General features: G+C 56.1%; 2 protein-coding genes across 3 annotated transcripts; both read right to left on the bottom strand.

Annotated features, from left to right (window-relative positions):
- Nucleotides 1-6: 6 nt before the first annotated feature.
- Nucleotides 7-16,445, bottom strand: HPN (hepsin). The gene is made up of 13 exons (XM_031456900.2): nucleotides 16,282-16,445; nucleotides 15,641-15,710; nucleotides 10,208-10,309; nucleotides 10,072-10,113; nucleotides 4,735-4,864; nucleotides 4,524-4,646; nucleotides 4,327-4,367; nucleotides 3,974-4,139; nucleotides 3,682-3,872; nucleotides 1,243-1,338; nucleotides 908-1,050; nucleotides 561-725; nucleotides 7-352 (listed from the first exon to the last, which is right to left on the bottom strand). The coding sequence occupies exons 2-13, from the start codon at nucleotides 15,654-15,656 to the stop codon at nucleotides 314-316; spliced, it is 1,254 nt and encodes a 417-aa protein (XP_031312760.2). The 5' UTR covers nucleotides 15,657-15,710; nucleotides 16,282-16,445; the 3' UTR covers nucleotides 7-313.
- Nucleotides 16,446-17,770: 1,325 nt separating this feature from the next.
- Nucleotides 17,771-26,447, bottom strand: SCN1B (sodium voltage-gated channel beta subunit 1). 2 transcript variants are annotated; one of them, XM_064489285.1, is made up of 6 exons: nucleotides 26,257-26,447; nucleotides 24,474-24,640; nucleotides 23,464-23,704; nucleotides 19,095-19,236; nucleotides 18,502-18,573; nucleotides 17,771-18,416 (listed from the first exon to the last, which is right to left on the bottom strand). In XM_064489285.1, exons 1-5 carry the CDS (start codon nucleotides 26,294-26,296, stop codon nucleotides 18,507-18,509), a joined length of 657 nt encoding a protein of 218 aa, XP_064345355.1. In that variant the 5' UTR covers nucleotides 26,297-26,447; the 3' UTR covers nucleotides 17,771-18,416; nucleotides 18,502-18,506. The 2 variants fall into 2 exon arrangements, with proteins under 2 accessions (XP_064345355.1, XP_064345356.1); XM_064489286.1 differs by lacking the exon at nucleotides 26,257-26,447 and adding an exon at nucleotides 25,401-25,917.
- Between the last annotated feature and the right edge of the window lie 450 nt (nucleotides 26,448-26,897).

Raw genomic sequence — 26,897 nt, 5'->3', positions numbered from 1 at the left:
ACCACATTAATCAAAACCATTTTTATTATTTAAAGAGCATCCTGTCATCAAGGGCACTAGATGGGGGTTCCCAGACGGCAGAACAATATTTACATGGGGATCAGGAGGGTGAGGCTCAGGTGGTCCCAGGGCTGAGTGGGCCCGCCACTGTGGAAGAGAGGACCTTGAAGGGAGGGTATCCTTGGACCTGTGGGCTGGGCCCAAGAAGAAAAATGTTCCATCCCTGGCCCAGGGTGAACCCCATCATGTGGGGCTGGAGCCACTGAGATCCGCTCAGGCCCTGGAGGCATGTGCATCGAGGAGAAGCCACAGGTCAGAGCTGGGTCATCATGCCGCTAGCTTCGGAGTGAGTCTGGGGAAAGACAACTAGGGGCTTCTGAGGTCTGAGAGGCTTCCCCCGAAGTCCCACAACTGACTTCCTCTCCCCAGGAGCCCTTTGAAAGCGATCTGTTCCCTCTTATAGGCCTGAGCATAGGTTTCCGGAAAACCCTGCCTCCCCTCCCCCACTGAGAGTCCCAAACCATCCCGCCCTCTGGCTCCCTTCTGGGCCCAAATTTCACCTTTATGGCCTGGAAGATCCACTCCCGGAAGTCACTGACTTTGGTGTAGACGCCTGGCTTCTGGGCCAGGGCACAGCCGGTGCCCCAGCTCACAATGCCACACAGCCGCCAACGTGGCATCCGAGAGATGTTGTCCTCACACACGAAGGGGCCACCACTGTCGCCCTGGTGTGGGAAGGAAGGCCTGGCTGGAGACCAAGATGGCTGGCCGGGAGGCCCTCCTCGGGTGGCCGTGGGCCATGGTCACAGAGCCTTCTGGCCCTGAGACAGGGAGCCCATCTGCCCACTGCCCTGTGTCTCCAGCCCTGGAGAGGCCGCGGCTGGTGCTGCCCCCCGTAGTCCCTCACCTGGCAGGCATCGATGCCACCCTCAGGGTAGCCGGCACAGAACATCTTGGGCTTGATCTGGTTCCCGTAGAAGTCAGGGCCGTTGCAGACATCATTGCTGATTATGGGGACTCGGGCCTCCTGGAGTACCCCAGCCTGCTGGCCTGGGGGTGTGCGGGCAAGGCTGGCCGAAGCTGGGGAGCATGCACACTCCCCTTCCCTCCTGGTGGCCCCCGGGACTCCTCAGTGTCCCTACACCCTGGGGCCAAGAGGCATTCAACCAGGCCCACTGCCCGTCCCTAGCCCGGTTCAGACTCTCCCTAATGGTGGCTTGACGGGCAGAGGACCGGACTCACCATAGTACTGTGTGTTGCCCCAGCCAGTCACAGTGCAGATTTTGCCGTCCACCAGGGCCTGGCCGGCCGCTGGGAGGCACACGGGCTGGATGTATTCTGTAAGAGAGACCATGCTGGTCCAGGCCCTGCTGGCCTGCTCTTCCTGGGACACACCTCCGTCCAGCTGGCTCCAGTGCCCCGTGCCCGCCCTTTCCTCTGTTATTTTACAACAACCACAGCAGCAGCTGCCTTCTACTGAGCGCTCACTATGTACTAGGTGCCCTCCTGGGTCACTTCCTCTACTATCCCATCAGCCCAGGGAGGTAGGGGCTCCCCCATTTAAAGAGGGGGACAAGGCCATGTCACTTATCCAGAGGCTCAGAATGAGTCAATGACCAAGCCAGAATTTGAATCCAGGTTGGCCCAATTTCCAAGCCTGTGTTCTTAACGATGGCCCATGGAGCTGCCCTTGCCTAGAGGGTGCCTGTGTGAGAAATTTAAACAGGCACCCTATCTTGAGATACTGGACTTCCACCTGTCAAAAAATCATAAGAAATACACCAGTCTACCCTATCCATGGGAAGAAGGGCGTCCCTGAGAGGTAATGTCCTTGTGCAGTGCACAACCCACACAAGAGGTCCTGGCAGCCCTGCCTACAGGTGACACAGCTCAGGCAGGTGAAGCCTGAGCTCAGGGCTCTCAGTGGAAAATAGAAAGAATAATCATTTTCCCCCAGAGGGGTATCATGACAAGTTGGTGAAGCGTTGAATAGCATGCCTGGCTAATAGGAAATGCTCGCGTAAGTAGTAACAGTAATAAACAACAATAGCAATGATTGTTAATATTAACTGAGTGTTGGCATGGCTATGACTCTTGACTCATATTCACCTTTTCACTGTCTCAATAACCCTCAGAAGTGATCTAGCAGATGCGAGAAACTGAGGCATGGAGAGGTGAAGCCACGTGCCCAAGATCGCAGAGCTGGCAGGTACCTGACCCCAAAGCCCATGCTGTTCCCCCTCAGCCGTGTGTCTCAAACCCAGGCCACCCCTGCCCATCCACCTGGATACTCCCCCACTTCAGTCTTCTTAACCCTCTCACTCCATTCACTAAAGAGAAGGGTTTGTTTTGTTTTAAAAAAAAACCATGTCTCACACTCTGAAACACAAAAGCAGTTTCCATGGATCATTAAAAAGAAAATAATCATAAAAATAAGAATAATGCAAACCACAAAATGGTACTGACTTCCCTGGCGGTGCAGCCTGGGGTTTACAGGCACGGATTCTAGCACCAGGCAGCCAGGGCTCAAATCTTTGCCTTTGCCAGTTGCGGAAATTGGGGGCACTGTTTACCTTCTCTGTGTGGGGACCTTTCCCCTTGTAAGAAAACAGGATCATAAGGGAACCCACCCTCCCCGGGTGGCTGTGACAACGAAATGAGTGCATGCTTGGGACAGGCTGAGAGCAGTGCCTGCGCACAGGAGGCGTGTGTAAGTATCAGTGTTCATCCCACCATCATTATTCTTGTATTCTTTCATCATCATTATCATTTATCAATAATCATTATTTATTCTTATTACTCCTCCTCCTGTTTCTCCTCCTCCATCGTAGCCTTCTGAAAGCTGAAGCCCACCGTCTGCTCTTATCTAAAAGGCACGTGTTGGTGAGGTGTTAAAGACACGTTGGCACCCAGGTGAGCCTTGCTCATTGAAAGCAAGGAAACAAGTCATTGGTTTTTAGAGGGGTTTTAGATACAGGTAAGTGGCCTGCCTGGCAAGAGGAAGGTGCAAACAGCACCACAATTGATTTTAGGACATTTCATCACCCCCCCCCCCACCTTTACCTATGACCTCTCAACATCCCTAGCCCCATGCCACCACCGCCAGCCCCGGGGAGGCACTAATCTACCTTCTGTCTCTACACATTTGCCTATTCCGGACATATCACACAGATGGAATCCCAAATCCTAGTGGTGGCTTGGTGTCTGACTTCTTCCTTAGCACAATGCTTAAAATGGTCATCCATTGTGTATTATGAATCAGGACTTCATTCCTTTTTATATAAGGCCTCATATGATTCCATTGTATGGATCTAACACATTGTGTTTATCCACGGGTCAGATGATGGACATCTGAGATGTTTCCATCTTTTGACGACTGTGAACGACTCTGCTGTGAGCATTGGGCACTAGTTTTTGTGTGGCTTGGTGTCTTCATTTCTCTGGGGTATGCACCTAGGGGTGGAACTGCTGGGCCAAATGGTAACTCCGTGTTTCACTATTTGAGGAATTGCCATGTGGTTTTTCCAAAGTGGCCGCACCAAATTGTTCCTGTCTAGTGAATGCCCAATTTGTGCCCTTCAAGATCATCTTCCTTATCACCATGGATTCCTATGGCCTAGCCCCTCGTCTGTCCTCCCGGCCCCCAGAGTCCCCAGGCCAGGGATGCCCCCCCCCACTTACCTGTGAGGGGCAGGGCACTGGAGAGGTGGACCAGGGCGATATCATTGCTGTTCTCCTCGCTGTTGGGGTCCCGAAAGGGGAGATAGCCCCCATGATAGATCACTGCCTGCACCCCCAGCTGCAGACCATGGGGTGAGGTCTGGGCCACAGCACCGGCAAACACTCGCCATCGGGACAGGACCCGGTTCCGCCTACCAGGGATAGGAGGGGAGGGTGGCAGCTTGCCCGGGTACAGCTGCCCCCACCTCACCGTTCCCCTGCCTCCCCTCTCAGCGGTGTGGGAGACACTCACTCAGGGAAGCAGTGGGCGGCTGTCAGCACCCAGTCTCTGGAGAGCAGGGATCCCCCACAGAGGTGTGCTCCGTCATAGCGAAGACTGACTTGCCATGGCCACCTGCCCAGGCTGGTGTCCTGGCCTCCCACGATGCGATCAACGGGCAGCTTCCTGTGGCCACAGTCTGTGGGAGAGGGGGCAGTAGGGGGCAGTGGGAGGCCGGGAGCCCCTGCCCCAAAGGGTCCGAGAGGACATGGCCCCACCCTGGGGGGCTCTGAGAAAACACAGCCCCATCTTTGGGGGACCTACGGGTACATGGCCTGGCCCTGGGGAGGGTCTCAGAAGAGGGCTCTGAGTTTCCAGGGTCTCACCTAGGCAGTTGGCAGCCAGGAAACGGCCCCGGGGACAGTCGCTGTGAGAGAGGCAGGGATGGAGACACGGAGGGGGACAAAAGACGGATGATCAGCCAATTAAGACTGAGGAAAGGCACATGGGGGGAGCGTGGTGCGGGTGCCCGGGGGCTGTGGGACCCGCGGTGTGCGCCCCACCCGCCCGCCGCCCTCCTCACCACACGGAGAGGACCTCGAGCAGCCTCTGCGCGTGCGGCAGCCTCCCCTCGTCCACGCAGAAGAAGCCCGACGTGCCGTTGGCGCCCGCCGTCCGCACGTCCAGCTCCGAGTGGTTCACGGCCCTGGGGGGGGGGGGGGAGTCAGGCCCGCGCCTCCCGCCCTCCCAGCGCCCCCCACCCACAGGGGCCCCCCCACCCCCGCCCCCAGTACCTGAGGAAGCCCATCTCCTCGCAGCTGAGCCCCGCCGCCCTGGCGTTGGAGCGCGAGGAACACAGCAGGCGCCACGTGCCCTCCGTCTCGTCGAACACGGTGAGCCGAGCATCGGACGGGCCGACCTGCACTGCAGGGCGACAGGACGGCTGCCTGGGTCGCCTCCCCGCCCGAGCCCTCCTGGCCTGTTCTCCGCCCGCAAGTGCCTAGTCTTGAGGCGCCAAAGGCCGGATCGGAGCACCCAGGGTCCCCCACATCCCTGACTGCGTCTGTAAGGGCCCAGGACTCGAGCTGGATCCTGGGACTGGCTGCCTCACTGGAACCCGGGGGCTTCTTCCCACCACCAGGATTCCTGAGCTGGCGGCCCGGGAGCTGGAAATCTGGAGCTTTGCTGAGACATTTGGAAGGAGGGCAACTGTTTTAACCAAGCTCCCAGGAGAATGGCATGCGAGCTGGATCTACTGGGGCCCATCTTTGCCCCTAGGAGGGGAAAAATAAGCCTACATAGAGAAGGCCAAGAGATTTCTGATAACATTTTTAAAGTCTCTTAATGGATCAGGCCTGAAGAACACCCAGAATTGTTACTTAAGTGAGTTAATCATTTCTCTTTTTGTTTAGCCAGTTTCTTAGTTTTTCCTTTTGTCTTCTGCAGCCTGAAGACCCTTCACTAACACATCACATTGCCAAAATATTTAAATAGATTTCCTACAAGCTTAAAAAAAATCTATCCTTTCTGGAGGACTTGTCAGAGCCTTGAATACACACTAAATTGCACGATAATTCTCCTAGCAGAGGATGCAGTATTCATTCATCTGTTCATTCAGCAAGTGTTAACTAGACACATCCTCCATGCCCAGTCCTGTGTAGGGTGATGCTGGGGAGGTAAAGATGACCAAGAAAGCCCTGGGCTGTGCCCTCACCAAGCCAAAGTCTACGGGTGGGTGAGACAGACACCGGTTAAAAAAAAAGAGAAGAAGTAGGGTGGAGATACACAGGCAGGCTGGAGAGAGTTTATGGGGAATCCATCATGCCTGGGGCTTACTGTGTTGACAAGTGATGCCCCCCTCAGCCCTTCACAGGCTGCTTCTCACACATGGCCAGAGGACCCTAAGCCAAGTCACAGCCCTTTGGTGTATTTATTTACATTTAGCAGACACTCAGTATGTACCAGGCTCTATTTTGGGCAATGAACAAATCAGACAAAACCCCAAGCTCTGCGGAGCTCCAAGGCCAATAGATGAGATGAATAACGAATGGGACAGAGAAGTAAAATAGGTGTGTCACAAAAGAAGGGGCCAGGGAGAGAAATCAAGATTGGCAGAGACAAGGGAGTGCTGGTGTTGGGGGTGGAGAGGTTGCACTGCCAATGGGTGCGCAGGGAAAGCTTCGCTGAGCAGGTGGTATGCAAGCACAGATCTGAAGGAGGTGAGGAAGAGAGTCGTGAAGACAGGTAAGGAACAGAGAATTGGGCCAAGGGAACTGCAAGTGCAAAGATTCCAAGAAGGGGGGTGTGGGGGGTGTCGGGGGAGATGGGAGAAAAGACGATTTGGCTTTTCCCAGGAGTGAGGTGTAGCCAGGGGCGGGCTCTGAGCCAGGAGGTCCCTGATCTGACTTAGGGGTTCACAGGCTCCCCCTGGCTGTGTGTGGGATACAGACTATAGAGGGTGGGGATGGGAGCAGGGAGACCAGGGAGGAGGCTGTGTGATGGTCCAGGAGGGAGAGGATGGAGGCTGGGCCTGAGCAGGGGCAGTGGGGATGCAGTGTTTAGATTCTAGACAGAGTCTGTAGATGGAGCTCAAAGAGACTGGAGGTGGGTGTGAGGGAAAAGAGGGGTCGAGGGCAATTCCAAGGTGTTTAGCCTGAGCCACTGGAAGGATGGCGCTGCTGTTGGCCGAGATGGGGAAGTGGGGGAGGAGTAGGCTTGGGGAAAGATCAACTGTGAACCCCTTTTCTCCTGAGCCGCCTGCATGGCTGGTATTCAGAGAGCACATTCTAGGAAAGTGAATCTGGTGCAAACTCAATTTTGCATCCTCTTAGGAAGAACTTGGCGAGGCCACACTCCAGCTGAGTGGTCTGCCCACCTCGTCACAGATCTGGACAAAGGGAGGCAGGACTTCCAGGGAGAACCCTGTCCTGCTGAAGACAGAGACAGGCAGAGAGAGGATTTGCATTCAGGCCTGAGTGACTTCAAACCCCAGGCTTTTAACATTGCCCTAGACAGCCTCTCAAGTGACTTTCCTCCTTAAGGTTAAAAATAATAACACAGTAATAATAACACAGGCTATTATGTTTCCTGGAGGTGTCAGTGGGCTGACCCCATGCTATGTGTCACAGCTGGAGTCCCACAACCATCATGGGAGGTAGAGATCATTTCTAAGCTCATCTTGCAGTTGGGGAAACTGAGCCTTGGAGAGGATATACTTGCCTGGGGGGATACAGCTAAGAACAGGCAAAGCCAGGATTTGAATACAGGCCTGCTGACCTGTATACTCCCTGCTCTTTCCATGGGTCTCACACTGACCCTTACCTGCCCCCCAGCCCAAATATACTCACCCTCAGCCCAGACTAGCAGCTTTCTGGCTGGCTTGCCTTAGTCATGGCCTCCTGCTCCCAGGTCAGGACAGGGGATGCTGGGCATCTCTGCTGGGTGGTACCCACCATCTCCTAAGTTCCCACACCAAGACTTGGGGTTTGAAACACTAAGGGAGGGTGGGAATGAATTCTTATTGTTAAATGACTTCTAAGGGCTCCAGAAATGTGATTTCCAGAAAGTATGAGGTTTTAGGAAAGAACTATCACTTTATGGATGTATTTGGAGGGAGGGGAGAGGGAGGGAGGACGGATTATCAAATGCCCCCTCCAAGTATTTTTAAAGCTACATCCTGTGCCACTGTTTCTCACTTTGGAACTCTTTATTCTTATTTGTATTATTTTAAGCAATGCAAAGTATGTTCTGGGTCACCTGGTTTGCTTACCAACTCATCTGGTATATTTAGAGATGTGAAAATCCCAGAAAAATGAGGTGGGGAATATCGTTTCTGGACTGTTTTTGTTTGTTTGTTTTGGAATTTCCCAGTGTTTTTGAAAACCCCAAGTACAATGGAAGGGCAGGGTACTGGCATTGGCCAGAGCCTGGTCTGAATCATGGCCCAGCTACCTTCCAGCTGGAGGCGTGGGACAAGTTAGTTCGTCTCAGTGATTTGTCCTCCTGCTACTCATTCAGCAGAGATTCCTCAGTATCTACTGTGCACTGGACACTGTCCGGGGGCAGTAAAAATAAATGCCTCTGCCCTCCTGAAATTCACCAGGAATAAATGATGGATGGGGAGCGTGAGGAGTTTTCCTAAGGGTGACAGGGTGGCCTGTAGGGGAGGGGAAGCATAGAGTCTGGGGGCCGAAAGGCCTCGCTCAGGAAAGTTAAAACCTGAAGTGTGAGATGCCAAAGCCAATGGTAACAAAGTTGGTTGAAACCCAAGTGTTGCGTGGATCATTACCACCTCCGATTCTTACCCCAAGTTTCCAGACTAGGACACGGAGACTTAGAGAGGGCAGGACAGGTGTGAGCCTCAGCTCACCGTCAGCTCAGTGATGGTGCAGGACCCTGAAACTGGCCTCAGGATGTGAGTGGGAAAGGGGGTAGTGAGCAAAGGCTGAGGGCCTGACAGCAGCCTGTGGGCTGGAGACCGGAGAGCGCCGGGAGTGAGCGTGAGATGAGGATGGAGAGGGGCGGCCCACTAGGAGACTTGGAACCTGCCAGGAGTTGGGATTTTAGCCCAGTGGCGGTAGGGAGCCATGGAGGGGCTTCCGACAGGCATGCAAGCCCTCCACCCTGCCACTTTTTTGACATGCGGGCTTGGACAAGTCAGTCCACTTCACTGGGCCTCAGTTTACCCCAACTGCAAAATCAGGGTGATGACAACAGCCCCAAGTTCACAGGGCTGTTGTGCAAAGTTTGCAGCCAGGGCCCTGCATGTGTTAGCTGTCACTATGGCAACGCCCGCGGCTGTTTCTTGAAAAACAATAGAGGATAGTGTTCTACACAAGGGCCGGATCCAGGCTGCCTGGGTCCCGATCCCAGTGACCTGGGGCAAGTCACTTGGTTTTTCCATGCCTCATTTCCCCATATTAAAATGGGCAGTGGTGAGGATTTAATGAATGAACATCTGCAAAGCCCTGAGGCTTGTGCCTGGCACAGACTAATACTCTCTGAGTGCGGGCTATGGTAGTTGACCTTGATGTTGGCTTTCCTGGTCTGGATGTTCATTTCTTCTCTCTTTTTTTAAATCGAAGTATAGTTGATTTACAATGTTGTGTTAGTTTCTGGTGTGCAGCGTACTGATTCAGTTATACATATAGACACATTCTTTTTCATATTCTTTATCATTGTCGGCTATTACAAGATATTGAATATAGTTCCCTGTGCTAAACAGTAGGACCCTGTTGTTGATCTGTTCATTTCTTCTCTTAATGTGAGCTGAGTTTTTAATGGAACTAGATGAGGCTTCTGGGGGTGAAAAATACATCCCATCACACAACTTCCTCCTTCTTCCTGCTGCCCTGGGCCGTGGAATGGCAGGTTGGAGGTGGCATTGGGGAAGTATTCATTCATTCCACAGTTTCTGCATCTATTTGTTCATGTGGCCTTTCCTTCCCACCTGCCTTTCCTTCCCACCTGCCTGCCGACAATCTCTACCAATCACGTCTAAGGGCAATTTCTGGCCCCATCATTCATCAGCAGCATGTCCTCTCTGGTCCTCACTTTCCATATCTGTAAACGGGGATAATGACAGCAGCTACCTCCGAGGAGAGCTGGGAAGTTCACTGAATTCATCCAGCACCTCTCAAACACGTTTTGATCACACTCCGCAGTAAGAGACATTCTACATTATGATGTCACCCTGACCTTCTGTTTTCTGGGGCAAACTATTGCATTGCTTTAAGCCTCAGTTTCCCCCTCTGGAAAACGGAGAGAATAACAGTCCCACTCTCATAAAACCAAAAGAAAGATGAACAAAGCTCTTTCTTACTGAGAGAGATGCACTCTGCTATTTTAATTTAATCATCATCAGACTTTTAAAAATATGATATTCAACTCACTAATTTAATTTCATGATGCACTAATGGGCAACACATTTAGAGTCTGAAAAACACTAGGTTAGATAAACGAGGTGCTCAGGGCAGCATGTGGTCCAGGGCAGGCCCGTGATGTGAGTGTATGAGCACCAGCAGCATTTCTGCAGGCGTTTGTGCATTTATTCAAAAATCCTTTCATTGGGTTCCCACCAGGTACGGGTTTCTGTGGGGGCTCCCCAGAGGGTCCCCGCCTAATCTACTCACCTGGATACAGTGGCTCCTGCTCGCTCCTGAGTAGAACGGTCACTGCAGAGAAGGCAGAGGTGAGGGCAGGCAGGCTGGGGGCCGCAGGGGGCCGCAGGGGGCAGGGGAGGGTAGAGGCGCAGGGAGCCACTCTCACCAATGGCCCAGGACGCCGCCCCGATGCCTGTCAGGAGCAGCACGGTCCCCACAGTGAGAGCTGCCACCTTGGGTCCAGAGCAGCACGGCACAGTCCGGCCACCTGCAACAGACACTGTGCTGGGGCCACCGCCAGGTCTGTCCTCACTGTAGCAGGATTTGGGCAGGGGACCAGCTCTGCCCTGCCCCCCAGGGCTAACTTAGCATGCCTGAGCCTGCCGGGTCCTGGGCCCGGTTCCTGGGGCTGAGCAGTTGTCAGGGCCATCCCTCCCCTGCAGTGAGGACAACCAGGTGTCCAGCCCTCAACGGGTTCCAGCTGGGAAGGGGCGTGGCTGGGACAGCTGCCACCTTCCCAGCCTCCTCTCCTGGCACGTAAAGGATTTCTCCTCCCTTGAAGTGGCCCTTCTTTTCTCCCTTGTCACATTGTGCTTTTTCTTAGACCTCTCACTTCTGCTCAATTTCCCAGAGGTTCTTGGAGCCTCTTGGGGGCTGTGACCCCTGACCTTTGCCCTCTTGGCAGCTCTCATCCCTGCTGTTGGCATTTCCTCACTGCCTCAATTCTCTCTGCTGTTCCAGACCCTGTCCCTGGGAACCCACCAAAACCAGAGCTCTCCCAGAGGACCCAGCTCCAAGGTCAAATTTGCCCTTGGAGGCTGAGAACCTAAATTTGGAAATTTCCAGCCTCACTTAAAAATATTGGCCTTATCCACTCCTATCTGGGACCTTGGGCCGGTGGCATCATCTCTTTGAGCCTCAGCCTCCTCATCTATTTTATGGGTGTCCACCTAGCACTCACCTTCAAAGATAATACTTTAAATTTCTTTTTAAACATAATCATAGCCAAACTCTTATCAGATGCTTTATGTGCCCAGCACTGCACGTTCTTACTCAGTCCTTATCTCTGTGAAGATTCCCATTTTTCAGACAGGGAAAACCGAGGCTCAGAGAAGTGGTGTCACCTGCCTAAAATGACTCAGTCAGGAGGAGGCAGTGCTGAATCCTGAACCGTGGGTAGATTTGGTGCTGGGGCCCAAGTGTATAACCACTAAGCCATGCTGCCCCTCCCTGTGCTGTAGTACTTGGCAGATAACAAGTTCTCAATAAATGCTTGCAAATCATCAGAGCTGTGTGGCCCTGGGCAACTCCCTTCACCTCTCTGGACCTGTTTTCCCCTCAGTAAAATGTGGCTTTAATCGTTCGTTATCCTACTGAGCATCCACTGTGTCCCTGGCACCATTCTAGGCTCCGGGGACTCATCCCCTAAGAAGACAGATGAGATGCTGGTTCTCATGACACCCACATTCTCATGGGCATAAAGTGAGAGGGAGACATAAGTAAGTGAACAAGGAAATGAACTTGATCATTTCCAGACGGTGGCAGAGTCTATGAAGAAAATAATGCAGGTTGAGGGCAGCAGGTGCTCAGTGAGGGCCTCCCCCCAGAAGTGACTTTTAAGCTGAGACCAGAAGGGTGAGGCCAGCTGGGCAAAGACCTCTCATGGAAGGGCACAGCGGGCAGAGAGGACAGCGCAGACAAAGGCCTTGAGGCAAGAATAAATGTCATGTGTGAGACGGTGAGAGAGGCCATGGATGTGGCCAGAGAGGCATGAGTTTTGGGAAGGCAGTGGGGCCAAGGCTGGGGCCAGCTGGGGAAGCCTGGCAGCCTGAGGGGAAGAGGGATTTGATTCTCAAGTGCAACGGGGGCCCATTTGCTAGGGACTGTGGGACAGCCAAAGAGAAAGGGCAGGTGAGAGCCTTTGCCAGGCCGGGTATGCGCCTGACTTCTCTCAGCATCTGCAAGGCCCACCTGGGCTGCAGGACCACCCAGCTCTCCCATCTGTGTCGTGGAAGTACGGCTATGGGCACAGGGCCAGGCCAGTGCCTGGAAGGACTGCCATCCTCGTAGGACCTGGGATGGCCATTGTCTGGGTGTCTTCAGAATTTGAGAGCTCAGCCGTTTCCGTGGGGCACTCCTCCCTCCAGAGGCCCCAGGGGGCCAGCCCGGTCCCACCCCTGCTGGCTGACCCCCTTACCCTCCGCTGTCTCCCTGAGGGGGCCTCTTAGGCCCAGTCCCCACCGAGGCCCCAGCCATCTTCCCGCTCCAGTGGGAGGTCATCACTCCCAGAGCCATCAGGCCAGTCCTGGTTCCTTTGTTTTCAGATATGCCTGCCAGAGCTTTGGGCCACTCAGAGCCCAGGCTAGAGGCTCTGGTTCCTCTGCCGGAGTGGGAAGCATTGTCACCCCGTGTCTCTTAGGGTAAGAGGAAGAACCTGCTTCCAAGCCCTCTGGTTCAGGGGACTTCGGGCACCCCCCAAACAGGTGCCTCTGGTGGGACAGGAAGTATCTTGCTCTGGGTCCCCAGGGTGAGAGGAGTCCTCACTGCGTACCTTTGCTGAGGCAGGAAGGGTGCTCACTGTGTAAGAGGCAGCATCTTTGTGTGATTCTTTGGGGGCGGATAGGGCTGAATAAGCCCCCGACCTCCCTGAGGCTCTGACTCTGCTCCTCTGGGGCCACTAAGCAGCCCTTGTCTTCCCAAAGGACAGTTCGTCTGCCCCCACCATGTGGCTACAAAACCCTCACAAGTGATGTCTTTGGCTCCTTGTCTCTAAAACTCCACTCAACTGACAGCTCCATGTCTCTCCTCAACGTACCCAACTCCAACTTCCTGAACAAAAGTCTCTCTTCATCTGACCTCGGGGACACCGCCTGACCCTGATTCACCTCCTACTTTTCCATCCCCTGACCCTCCACACACTCCTTGAAATCTGGGGTTCACAGGGTGGCCATGGCCTCCTCACCCTCATGCCTCCCAGCTCCTGTCTATCCTACCCACACCCACAGCCTGTTTCCCTTTTCTGGGACTCTCCTTAGTCCCAGATCAGGGGTCCTGCAGCCTCTTAGAATCCCATAGGTCCCTCACACCTCCCATGTCCCATACTGGCCTCAGTGTCCCCCCAAATCCCCAGGTCCCGTCTCAGAGGCCCTTATCCTCAGGACTGTCCCTTATCTGTAGGACGCCTCACTCTCCCCACAGTTACAGGCCTTCGGAGTGTCCCCCTTTCAGCTCTCTCCTTCCCTCCCCCCTGCCCCATCCAACCCCTGGGTTCATTCTCTCCTGGTCCAGCCTCCACACGGAAGCCTAGGGCCTCTTCCTAAACACCAAATCCAACCTGTCCCTTCTTTACCTAGGACCCTCCATGACTCCCCAGTGACCCCCAGGACAGAGGCTAAGACCCTCAGGACCATGGTACCAATCCCTGTATGATATAAACATGGCTACTAGAGATTTGGGGGGTTGAACATTTTCCATCAAATTCCCAGATAGCCATAGGGATCCTTATCAGAGAACTGATAGAGCTTCCCAAAAGCAACCAAAACCACAGGACTTGTAAAATACAGGTTAGAAAACAGAAACAAAGAATAACCACCAGCGCCATCTCGTGGAGAGACCCAGCACCGCCCAGGCATCAGCCTGCTGCTTACCTTGGTCTAGACCTTCCTTGGTCCAGTTTGCACACTTCATCACCCTCCCGGCTCCTTTTCCAACTTTACCCCCAGAAATACTGAATTATCTACTGGCCATTGCACTGCACTGCACACCTAGCAGTCTGTCACCCCCAGCTGTCAGCCTTGCTTCTCCCTCTGCCGGACGTACCTACCTACTCTCTCCTCATCCTGTGTGTCAACTCAGATGTCACCTTTCCCGAGTCTGAGTCCCTAGGGAGCAACAAGAACCTGGCCTTGGGCATATGTACTTCAACAGCAGAATGGTGACACAAACATTAACACAACCGCAGCCACAACGGCTCTCAGAAGCGCATGCCAACCCTAGCCCTGTCCAAACCCCGTCCTGCAGTTTCCTGAAATCCTTGCAACTGTTAATGAGGACGGTATCATAATCACCATCCCTGGTTTACAGACGAGGCAAGGAGGACCAGAGAGGTGCAGCCACCTACCCCGGGTCACCCAGCAAGTAAGCGCAGCACCAGAACTTTTCAGCCTCCATGTCCAGGTCTGACACGACTGCAGGACTACCCGCCACGACCCGGCCCGGGCTGCCTGGGGGTGCGCTGGAGCCCAGTGCGCCTCGGTTCTCTCTGTCCCCAGGCCAGGCTCTGGCCACCCTTCTGGGCACTCTCTGCTTGTCTTTCATTCACCTGTAGGCCCCAGGCCTGGTGACTCCCTTCAGTTGGCTCCGGGGAGGAATCATCACCAAGGTGCAGGGCTCTGCAGCCCATCTGCTCAGCAAGAGCGCAGGGCCTTCTCTTGAGTCCCTGGGAGACCGGTTACTCTGGGCCTCAGCTGAATGGTCTGGGGTCTGATTTGCCAACTATGCTGAGACTCCAGGAGGCCAGAGATCCATGCTGATCGTGTCCACCAACACACTCCACGCTTCCTCCTAATCATGGCATTTAAATCCTCACACCACCCTGCGAGCTGTGCGCTGTTAGCCCTGTCTCTGTTTTTCAGAGGAAGAAACGAGGCCCAGAGAGAGTGAGCTGCTTGCCCAGGGACACACAGCTAGAAACTGCTACTGCCTGGGGCCGAACCCAGCTAGCCTGGCTCCAGGAAGAAGAGAGGGAGTCAGCCTCAGCTGGGGAGGGCGGGAAGGAAAGGCCACCCTTAGCCGGGCCCCTCCAGGCTCCCAAGTGTGGAGGAGGCTGAGAGAGAGCCAGGCTGTCTGGAGCCCCAGCCAGGGGCTTCCACAAGCCCTCAAGTGCCTGCCACACCGGGGAGTGGTTTCTCTGTTGTCTCTCTCCTCTCCATCCATCCAGGTCAAGTCCAAAGTCCTCCCTCTGCTCATCCACCCACAGTGTGAAGAATGTCAGGAATTGGTGGGGCTCTTGGGTCCGTGGGACTCCAAGCCGACCTCTGTCGTGACAGCTCTGGCACATGGCATGATGTGTCTTACACGCTGAGCCCCACACTGGTGCCTCACGTGTGTTCCATGCTCCCAACAACCTCGCGTAGGTAAGCGACAGCATTAGGATCCATGCCTGACCCAGCGGGAAACTGAAGCCCAGAGAAACAACAGACTTTCACAAGATTGCACAGTAAAAAAAAGTGGCAGAAGCAGATTCAAACGCAGGCCTGTGCACTCGACTCCAGAGTCTGTGTCCTTAATGGTGATAGCTAGTCTGCTTGCCTTGGCCCCAGGTCGAGGCCAGGTCCAAGGTTAGCTGAGAAATCGCTGGGGAATGAGGGGAAACTGAGGCAAGGAGCCAGGAAGGTCATATGCCCTGGCAGGGAGGCAGGGGACGGCACAGCCCCACAGAAAATTTGGTTAATAGTTAATCGGGCGGAGGAGGCTTCAGAAGTGGGTGGGGATGGGCCCAGGAGGGGTACCAGAGACAGGGGTCTCTGAGGGGGCAGATGGAAGAGAGCACAGAGGGAGGGGCGCCAGGTAGAGCCCAAGTCAGGGAAAGGGGACTCACCCTCCTTCTCCGCCATGTCACGGCCTCTAGTTAATGATTCCCCGGCTGACCTCCTGGGCCGGGGTGGGACCTGTGGGGAGATGAGCAGGGAGGCAGGGCCTGGGGAGCCCAGCCCAGCCCCAGTGCCCCCAAGTCCCAGGCGCCCATCCAGGGAGGCAGGAGGGACTGGGCCCTGGCCAGAACACGCAGTGATCACGGACACAGATTGGGCTGGGTTCAAGGATGGGGTCAGTGTCTGACCAGTAGCCAGCGGGGGTGCCTGGATTTGCAGGGTTGAGGGACCCCATGCCTGGGCCTGGGTGAGGAGGGGAATGAGGGTCTGAGCTCCTGGGTCTGAGGGAGGACAGCTGGGGGCCTCACCTCCTGAGTCCTGGGAAGAGAGGGATGGGGGCCAGCACCCTTTCTATGAGGGAGGAGGGGCATGGGGGCCTGGTCTTCTGGGTCTGAGGGAGGAGACTGGGGCCTGATCTTGGAGTCTGAAGAAGTGGGGCTACAACTCCAAGGTCCTTGGGGAGAAGTCAGACAGACAGCCCACTCTTGGGGGCCCTGGGAGCCACTCTACTGGGAGGTAGGGTATGAGGTTGGGTGCAGGTGAGGGGACCCATGTCCTGAGGACTGAAACTGAGGACCCTGGTTCTTACCCTGGGGTCCAGCAGGTGGGGACGGAGCTGAGAGATGGTGCCGGTTTAGGGTCAGTCTCCAGGCCTGGGCAGAAGCATGGTGGCCCCGCGCAGCGGTGGCCCCGGAGGCAGCGGCAGCGGCAGCAGCAGCGGCGTGGGGCCTGCTAGGCCTGGCTGCCTCACCTGAGGAGGAGGGGGCTGGGCAAGAGGCGGGGGAAGGGGCGGGGAGGGGCAGGGCAAAGGGATTGGCAGCGCTGGAGGCCACCTGGCTGGTGGGGCAGGGTTTGCAGGGGCTGGACCAGGCCGGCCCAGCAACCGGCCTCTGGCCTGGAGGGGGCCCAGGTGTGCCAGTCTGAGGGGAGGTGGGAGCAGGGACAGGCTTGGCCTGAGGGCTGGGAGTTTGGGCAGACAAGGCAGATTGGGGTTGCTTACAAGGACCGAAGGAAGGAGGTACGAATTGGAGGAAATCCCATGGAGGGGCCTGGCTGCCCTAGCCCACCCAACCGCTTCTCCTGCCTCCTGCCCAGCCCCTGCCCTGCCCCAGCTCAGCCTAACCTGTCCCTGTCCACGTCCTGGACCCTTCCAACACCCCAGCTCCAGACCCCCCACTGCCTCTGCACCCCTTGTCCAGCACAGGTGGACAACAAGGCAGTCCCAGTTCCAGGCCGGGCCTCACTTGGCCCAGCCTTTGCCCCAGACTCTTCCAGCACCCCAACTCCTGCTCCAGCCTCCGCCCCTTCCCATGTCCCCAGCCCAGCCCCAGTCCCAAGCCTGCCCCAGCCCCCTCCCCCCAGCTGCTTTCCTACAAGTCACGGGGGCTGGTTTGCTTTGGCAGCCTCTCTGCTGCCTGCCGCAGTGACCTCTGGAGCTGGGAAGTCCGAGACAGGGGGGATGGGGACTTGGCCTGGAAAAGGCAGCACTGAGGGCTGAGGCCCAGGCCAAGTGGCCGGAAGTGTCCAGAGGCAGATACACACTGTCCCGCCAGCAGCCAAGAGTCATCCACGTCAGACCCTGGGGCCAGATAAACACCCAGACACACAAGGGTCACCAGCAGACACCTGCCTGTGGACAGCCATGCACCTAAACACAATCAGACCACCACTGCTCACCCTAGATAGGCCGGCCCTGCACAGCTGGACCCACCCGCTCGCCTCACGCACCCCATCCACTCAGAGCCACAGCGTCCCCCAGGGGGACACGCTGGTGTAGCCTTGGCGCTGCCAGCCCCAGTCTCTCTCCGTCTCTCTGTTCACAGCCCTTTCTCCTTTCCTCTCCCTTTCCCTAATCCACTGGTCCACCTCCTTGGCTTCTGTCTGGTTCCCTTGAAACTCTTGGTCCCCATTGAGCTAATGACTCCCCCAACCCCAACATTAATCAGGTAGTAAGTGACTGCACCCGCTGGGCCGGCAGGTCGGCACTGAGTCTCAGACGCTGCCCCGCCCAGGAAAACGGAAGCTCTTGGATTTGGAGGGGGTGTAGAAGGTGATGGGCTCATGAGAGAGACTATGAATCAAGTCCAAGAATCTTTATTTCATGAACAAAACTACTTGTGTAAAGAGAGACGAGGCTGAATGGGCCCCTTTCTAAGTGGCCACAATCCAAGGCTGGTGAGAGAGGGCGGGTTGGGCTGGGGCAAGATTGCATCACAGGGAGAGGAGACCCCAGGTCCAGCCAGAGGAAGCAGGAAGGGACATGTCGCTGGGGGTCAGAGTGGGTCCCAGAAGCCCCTGCCCCAAACTGTTCCAGCCCATCACAACCCCCGCTGGGCAGGGAGGGGGCGGGGAGGAGCTGGGTCCCCAGCAGTGCGTGTCCGTGTCCGAAGCGGCCAACGTGTGCAAATCAGCAAGAAGGAGGGGTGCGGAGCCGCTGCCCCCACCTCACCGCCCCCTCCTCCCAAACAGGCAGCAGAAGCAGGGGTGGGGGCAGCGGCAGTATTGCTTGACCCATCATGCATGGCGCGGGTGGGTGATGGGGCAGGAGGAAGAGGCTGGATTAGGGGTGTGAGCCAAGCCCCCTGCCCCTCCCACCCTGGAGGCTCCATTGGCAGGTCTCTGAGGCTTGCGGAGGCCCAGGAATGGCCAACCCCCATCGTGGGGAAGGCTGTGCCCGGATGTTCCCCATTAGGGCTGGCTCTTCCTTGAGGTGGAGCCCAGGGCCTAAAGGTGAGGGAGACACAGGATCAGGGACCTAACGGCTGACACCTCCCAGACCCTCCAGCCCCTGTCTGCCCACCCAACTTACCGGGGCTATTCAGCCACCTGGACGCCCGTACAGTTCTCCTTGCTTTCTGAGGTGATGGCCAGGTATTCCGAGCTGTGGGGGCAAGGACCATGTGTACAGCAACCCATCACCAGGCTGGCCCACCCCCAGGAGACTGAGGGTTGAGGTCTCTGTCCCAGGCGTACAGGGATCCAGAGTCAGAGAGAGGAGGGGGTTGCAGGCTGGACCCGAGGGATCTGAAAGAAGCCCAGGCTGGGGACCTGAAGTCGAGAGTGAGGAAGGACAAGACTGGGGAGGGGAGTGGGAGGCTCGGACTCCTGGGTCCTGAAGAAAGAAGGGGCTGGGGCCTGGACTCCTGCATCTCTAGGGCAGAGGATACTAGGACTGAGCCCTGGGTCCTGACAGAAGTAGGGGCTGAGAGTCCGAGGGAGGAGGGGCTGGGAACTGACCACGACCTTGTCCCACCTCTGACAACAAATGCTCCCCTCTAGGGAAGACTGGCAGACGGCGCCCTGGGTTGCTCCCCTGCTCGCCTCCCTACTCAGCTCATGCTGCCCCTGGGAAGTGCTGGGTGTCCTGGGCCGCCTCTCCCCCTCCTCGCCGACCCCACTTACGCATTTTCTTGTGCAGCAGCCTCCGTGGCAGCAGCGATCTTCTTGTAGCAGTAAATCATCTCTGCCACGAGCCATATGGTCAACACCACGATGAGCACGTACATCATGATCTCAGACACGATGGACGCCATGTCTCTGTTGGCTGCAGGGGCCAGGCGGGGTCAGGTGGCAGCCTGAGTGTGCCTCGAGTTTGCTGAGTGAGCCTGGGCAAGGGGTTTGACCTCCCTGGGCCTGGTCTGCAAACAGGGCCATGCTGCTTCACTACAGTCACTGTTGTCACTGTGGTTCTCAGCCTTGGACGGGCTTTGGGATCACCCTCAACCTGCCTCCCTGTGTAACTTGAGGGTACCTCCGTGTCATTAGGTGGCTGTAGGTGCCTAAGAGCTGAAGCTCTGTAACCAGAAGGCTCAGATTCAAATCCTGGCTCTGCCACTTGCCAGCTGTGTGACGTTGGGCAAGTGATTCAGCCTCTCTGGGTCTCAGTTTCCCCATCTGTAAAAAGTTGATAATCACAGTATCTCCTTCGTGGGAGTGGTATGAGAATTACATAAGCTTTAAAAATCCTTAGAATAGTGCTTGACATGTAGATAGCACTCGATCAATGCTTACTACTGTTACAATTATTTCTGTTATTATTGGGGCAGTACAGCATAGTAGTTAAGAGCAGGGGCTCTGGGGCCAGACTGTCAAGGTTCAAATCCTATCTCTGCCTCTTATTAGCTGTGTGACCTTAGGCAAATGACTCCACCTCTCTGGGCCTCTATTCCCCCTCCCCCCGAAAATAAGGATGATAATACTCATGTCTTCTCATGGAGTTGCTGGGAGGAGGAAATGTGTTATCATCTGTAAACAGCATCCTTGGACGTGCTTGCCATCAGCAGTGCCTAAGTGTTGGCTATTTGCTGGTGGTTTCCGGAAACCCTCTATCCTTTCCGCAGCACTGGCTCTTGCCAACGTCAGCTTCCTTTCATTGAGCCTAAATTTAAACTAAGGGAGCATGCTCAGCCAGGGGACCAGAGTGGAAGGCCACTGTGGCATCCTCGGCCGGATTTCGCAGGTGTCCCCTCCGCATCCCTGGCCCCCTCCTTCCGGTGGCCGGGATCTCATTTTCCCCGGTTCTCACATGGTCTTCCTCCCCTGGGAGCGGGCACTTTCTGCCGCTCCACCCGGGGCAGATGGCACCAGTGCTTTCTGGGCCACCGTGAGGGGGGTGCAGGGCCAGAAGTTTCTCTCCTGCTTCCCAGAGGAAGAGCTGAGAACAGGGTTCCACACTTCATCTTTTTGTTCATTCGTTCTTTCACTCAAAAGATACCATGAATTTGTCTCATGCAGTGAGTGTCTACTCTCAGCCAGGCTCTGTGCTCAGTTCTTTATCTGAGCATCCCCTGGACTCTTTGAAACAACCTCAAGGAGAGAGACAGTCCAGGCTTGCCATGTCAGCTGACTTCCAGAAGCACAACGAGTTGGATACATGTTGGATAAAGTCAAAAACTGGAATTCTCACTCCTGCTCCCAGAACTCAATGCCCAAAGGGATTCAGGTAATCTGGTATCTCCTGCTCTCCCAATCAGATGAGGACAGTGACAGGCACGGCTCTGCAGCCCACCTTCCAGACAAGGACACTGAGGCCCAGAGAGGGGAAGGTACTGGACAAGGATGCACAGCCAGGATTGCTCTCAAAGTCAAGATTCAACCCCAAGTATAACTGACTGCAGGGTCCGAGTTCTCATCTGCTCTGGGAAGCTCCCAGAGCCTAAGAGAGACTTGGGAACGGCTGTGGCATGTGGGGCGCAGTCTCCATTAACCCACCGGACATCTCAGGAGGTGGGACTGTCAATCTCCCACTGCCCAGATGAGGAACTGAGGCAGAGGGGCGACACAGAGGAGCAGAGGCACCTTCTCCAGGGAGACCTTTGATTTCTTCAAAACCCCAAATCTTCTGAGGGCTTCACCTGCCTGCCCACACAGGCAGCCAACAAATCTGAAGCCCCAGCCTGCACCTCTGCAGGCAGGAGGCCTCACCGGCCTCAGACACTGCTTCACCTCCACACATTCTCCCCTCGTACTGGGTGCATCTAAATAGATTTAGCCCTCCTGTCCCCCGCTGCCGGCCCCGCTCCTGGTGAGGGACCCTCAGGTGCTTCCTGCTATCTTCGGCACCTCTGCCAGGTCAGCGAAGGCCCCACCACCTGCACCCACTGCCCCTCCTTTGGAAATGACTCAGTTCATTGCTAAGGGGTTATTACCAGGAGGCAATACAGACTGACTGGGAACATTTGAAACTGCTGTGAGACACTGGATTATAATAAAAAAAAAAAAAATACAGCACAGCCAGCAAGGCTAACAATACAATAACATCACGGGGAATGAAAGGAATAGTGTAGAGTGATACATAATGTTAAAAATACTACAGTATGATGGGTGATGCTGAGTATAGTATAGTAAACCAAGCAAAAATTTTAAATACTACAATCTGATTGATAGTATTTTAGAATTCTCTAGCACGGTAGGTAATGATAAAAATATGATAGTATGGCTGATAACACTAAAAAGACTCTGGTATGATGGTTATGATAAAAAAGACTGCTGTATGAAGTGGGACGGTATAGCTCCGAGGTAGAGCACATGCTTAGGGTGCATGATGTCCCAGGTTCAATCCCCAGTGCCTCCTCTAAAAATAAATAAACATAATTACCACCCTCTCCGCAAACACACTGTTGTATATATGTGAAAACAGTACAGCATATAGTATAATACAAAATACTACACTGCCCTGGGTGGGGTTTAAAAAAAAGCAATACTATGGTGGATAAAAAACAAGGTATGGTAGATGATGCTAAACACACAGACTCTGGGAGGTAACAGAAAGAGCTCGATATTACATATAATATAATATAGATATGAGAACGCAGGCTCTGGCAGGTAGTAGAATGTGGTAGACAATGTTAACAAAGGGAGGCTCTACTGGGTCACGGGCATGCCTGAGCCTATGAGCAGATGAGTCGGTATCCTGAGCAAGGGCCGAGCCACAATGTGGAAAGAACCTGGGAGCCTGAAGGGCATCACGGAGCCTCCCTGCCTCCTGACCCTTCAACTCAGCACAGACTTGGGAGACAGCACTGGCACAGATTTGGTTAAGCCACAGTATTTGGGAGCATCTTTGTTACAACCACTCTACTTTCCCCCAACTCATGCAGGCGGGGCTCCATCTTCTCTCTCTGTGGGCGGCCGCCCACTCAGCATCATGACCTACACCAAGTCGCTCAGATATGTCTTCTGAATTGAATTCTGCTGGATCACTTTGATAATAAACGTAAAAATGCTAATTATCAAAAGAAACCCACAGGCTCTGGCTGACAGCAGAGTAGAGTGAGTCATGCCAAGAACAGGAACAAAAGTCACACAGGCTCGGTTGGGTTCAAATCCAGGTCCCAGCTCTGTGACCTTGGCCGTGTGATCCTACCTCCCTGAGCCTTGGTTTCCCTATCTGTAAAACGGGGACAGGAAGAGCTTCTGCTCCCAGAGGGTGGGTGGGAGGCTTCAGTGAGGGGCTCCACATAAGGTGCTGAGGGCAGAAACTGTCTCAGGGAACTGGGGACGATGCACAATGCCCGTGATGATGTGTGTGCATTGTGGGCCCCGCGGGACCCACTTGCCAGGCTCTTTGGTAGCGCAAGGTATCTCCCTGACTCTCAAAGCTAATGGTCCAGAGGGCCCTGGAAATTTTCCAATTTACACCCATCAGAAGATGGTTCAGGGAAAGGGTTCAAGGCAGCTGAAGCCAAAATGAAATGGTTCAAAAACACCTTAGATCTTTGCTGCTCAGTGTGGCCCTAGACCTGCAGCTTTGGCCTCACCTGAGAGCTTGTTTGAAATGAAGCTTCAGGTGACACACTCCTATCTCTCGCCCCACGTGACAGAGGGAGGCAGGGTCAAGGCTAAGCAACAGTCAGAAGCACCACCACCATCGCCCCCATGTGCTGAGACCCCACTGTGACCGGCAGGCCAGCAGCTGACACTCAGTTATTCCTCAGTCCTCACCAACACCACCAGGAGAGGGAGATACTATTACCATCCTGTGTCCATACAGAACAAACCTTCAGCTCAGAGACAGGGAGACACCTGCCGGAGGTCACACAGCACAGGTGGCAGAGCTGAGTTCTGCACCCAGCACTTTCATGGGAGTGGCCTGCTGTGACCTCTCCGTGGCTGAAGGGAAACGGAGGAGCCCAGAGTTGGAGTCCAGGAAACAGGAAGGAGGTGCTGCTGCCCCTGCAGCCGTGGGTGGTTGGCTGGCCCAGGCGCGGAGCCAGCCCGTCCCCTCCCCGCCATCTGTCCCTCCATCTGGCTGCCGGTGGGCTGGACTCACCTTTGTCCACCACCTCAAGGTGGATCTTCTTGACGACGCTGGTGTTGTGCTCATAATTCTCGAAGAAGAGCAGGCGGTAGACGTGGCACTCGTAGTCGCCCGAGTGGTTGTAGGTGACATTGGTGATGAAGATGGACAGGTCCTGCAGGTCCTTGGTGCCCCGGCTGCCGTTCCACACCACCCGGCCCTCAAAGCGCTCGTCCTCCTCCAGCTGCAGCACCTCGTTCTCGTAGCGCAGGATCTGGGGGCGGCGGGGGGCGGGGGGCGGGGTCACGGTCGGGCACCTCCCACACCGGGCCCTCTCTTCGGTCCCTCGCTACGACACACACAGACAGACACGCGCATGGGCTCAGGCACGGAGGGGACAGGGGTCAAGGCTCTCGACTGGGTCTGCCCCAGACCCTGACTGTGCCCGAGCCCTGACACACACGCTCACACACGTGTGCCTCAGTCATCCTTCCAAGCCCCAGTTTGGCCTTCCTGGCCTTCATTCTCCACAATTCTTCCTCTGCCCCCAGACACGCTCCTCAGCCAGGGAGAAAGGAGGCCTGATTCCGACCGCTGTAGACCCTAGCTCTCCAGCAGATCCTAAAGTGCGTGGTGCCCCTTCATACGTAATTCAAAATACACGTAGTGAAAAGGAGGTCACAAAAGTTCTGTTTCCTTCCGTGATGACTCTCTAAGCCATTTTTGCTGGTAGTGAATAATTCCAGTGACATTTATTTTGTGCCAAGAACGTGCCAAGTGCAGCAACTCAATCAATCCTCACACAAGCCTTGGAGTTAGAGACCACCTCCACCCTATCTTTACAGAGGAGGAAACTGAGGTTCAGAGAGGCTTAATGACTTGCCCAAGGTCACCAGCCGGTCAGTGGTGGAGCTGGAATCTGGATCCAGGTCATCAGTAATAGCACATTACTGAAAACAACCAACCAGTCCCCACTGGAACCCTGCCCCTCCCCACTCGCACACAGACACCCACCCATCGCGCCGTGCCAGGCGACCACGCACCTTGACAAAATCCTCAGTGCCCTTCTGGCGGAAGGTCCACTCTGTGAAGGTCTCGGCGGTGGTCTCGCTGCGGCGCTTGCAGGAGATGCACAGAATTTTGAAGGTCATCCCGTACACGGCCTCGGTCTCCGAGTCCACCTCCACACAGCCCCCCCAGGCTGAGGACACTGCGGGGACAGCAGGCTCCCATCACCCTCAGCAATGCCCGACTCACTGGCTGTTGGCTCTCGGGCCCCTGGGAGACCATCTGTTTCCCCTTAATGATCAGAATGGACAGAACCTGACCAGAGCCTGGCCCTGCCACCTGCTGCATGCCGTTGGCCAGCCCCGCATCTTCTCTGAGCCTCAGTTTCCCTCTGTGAATGGGGAGGGAAGCCATCATCTCGGCTTCTGAGGGTTGCTGGGCAGGTTATTTGAGGTAAGGCCCCAGCAGGGGGCCTGGCACACAGGACGCCCCCAATAAATAGGGTGTTACTGTGGTCAGTAACTCAGAGCCTTTGCTACCCAAGTTCCTCTTGTTCAGAAGGCCACTTGCCCAAGGTACTGCAGCATCTAGTGGTGGGACCAGAATTCCAGCTGTGTTAGAAGTTCAAGGTGGTGGTGTCAGCTCTACCATTATTGCTCTGTAGGACCAGCCAGCCCCAGAGAAATGGGTTGGGAGAAGGCAAGGCCTCCAAGAAGGAGATGCGTACGGGAACCAGGGCAGATCCACACTCCAGCCCTGCTCCCCAGTCTCATAAGTTCCTGCGCCATCCACCCCTCCCCAATTCTGCCTCAGTCCCCTCTGTTCCCAGGCTCCTCACTTCCTGATGCCAATCCCACCTCCTGTCAGCTTCTCAAAACTTCCTGAGCTCTTTCCTGCCGCTGCAGGGCCTTTGCACCCCCACAGGATTCCAGTCCCTTTGAGTCCCTCCTCCACATTCTTACCTGCCAACCCCCTTCCTGCTTACTAGCGAATGCTGTGTGTCTCCAGCCCTAGGTCTCTTTGTCCCTGATGATTCTTTCCTCTATTAATCTTGGGCTTTCTGCCCTCCTCTTCTGCTGTCTCTTTGCGTCCCCCTGAGCGCCTGTCTCTCACTCTTTCTCTCTCTTCGGGACCTCTCTGAAGATCCCACCACTTTGTGTCCTCTCCCCAGGCTCAGACACCTTCTCCTGGCCTCTCACTATCTCTCTCTCTACCTTTCCCTGTCCTTTTGAAACTCCATCTCTCCCTGTGTCTCCATCTTTTTCTGCCTCTCTCAAGTTTTTCTCTCTCCACTGCTCAGATTCTTAACTCTCTTCAGTCTCTCTCTCGAGCACACTCTGCATCTCCCTGTGTCCCGGCCTTTACTTCCATCTCCCCAGTCTCCCAGTAGAGCACTTAAGAGTACTCCGAGACCTTCTGTGTCTCTTGCCCCTTCCCTTTTGTCTCCATCTCTCCCTGTCTCTCAGTCTCTCCGTCCCAATCTCTGCGCGCCGCCTTCCCCCCACCCCCTCCCGCGGCTGTGGGTGTCACATTGCAGCCTGCGGGGCTCCGGGAGCAGCTGACTCCGCGTTTCCTCGCCCCCGGCTGGGCGCCCGCAGCCGCCAAGCTGTGCCAGCCCGGCCCCCGCCCGCTCGCGCCCACCCGCGCCCTCCCTAGCCCGGCTCCCCGCGCTCACAACTTCTGAAGCGGACTTAGCCGGGCCGGGGGATGGGCGGCGGGCCGCCAGCGCCGGCGGGCCGCCAGCGCCGGCGGGCCCGAGTCCAGAGCGCGAATCCCGCCGCCCGGTCAGTGCCCCGGCTGCGTCCCCCGCGCACTCACCCAGTGCCGCGCCGACCACGAAGGCCAGCAGCGTCCCCATGGCTGCGCCGCGCACGCTGCGCCCCCCTCCCGGGACTCCGGTATTAATAGCGGGGCGAGAGGCGGCGGGACCCGGCGGCGCTTAGAATGTCCCCGGGAGCGCGCGGGCGCAGCAGCTGCGGCTCTGGGACCGGCGAGGGGGGAGGAGGGGGGGCGCGGCCCCCCCCGCTCCGGTTACCGCCGGGGGCCCAGCCCCGGGGCCCGGCGTCCGGGCATCCCCGCCGCGCGGGCGGCGGCCGCTGCTGGGGCTGCTGCGCTGGCGCGCACAGCCGGGCACATCCGCCAGGTGCGCGGACCCCGGCCCCGCTCCTGCTCGGGCGCTCTAGGGCGCGGGCCGCGGTCTCCTGCGCACTGCAGCGGCGGCGGCGGCCACGGGAGGGAGGAGGGAGAGGGAGGGGGCGGGATGAATCACCGCGGGGGGAGGGCGCGGCTGCCCAGCCTTTGCCGCAGCGGCCCGGGAGGCGCCCGCTGCACCGGCCTCTCCCGGTGGCGCGGGGACCACGGCTTCTGGGGCGTGGGGCGCATGGTCTGGGTGTGCGACCCCTCCAAGATTCTGGAGACCCCCAGCATCAGAGTCTGGGAAAGTCACCCCCAGTGTCATG

The sequence above is a fragment of the Camelus dromedarius genome, chromosome 9 (genome assembly GCF_036321535.1).
Source record: "Camelus dromedarius isolate mCamDro1 chromosome 9, mCamDro1.pat, whole genome shotgun sequence".
NCBI classification, from domain to species: Eukaryota; Metazoa; Chordata; class Mammalia; order Artiodactyla; family Camelidae; genus Camelus; species Camelus dromedarius.
This window is presented reverse-complemented; position numbering and strand designations above follow the sequence as displayed.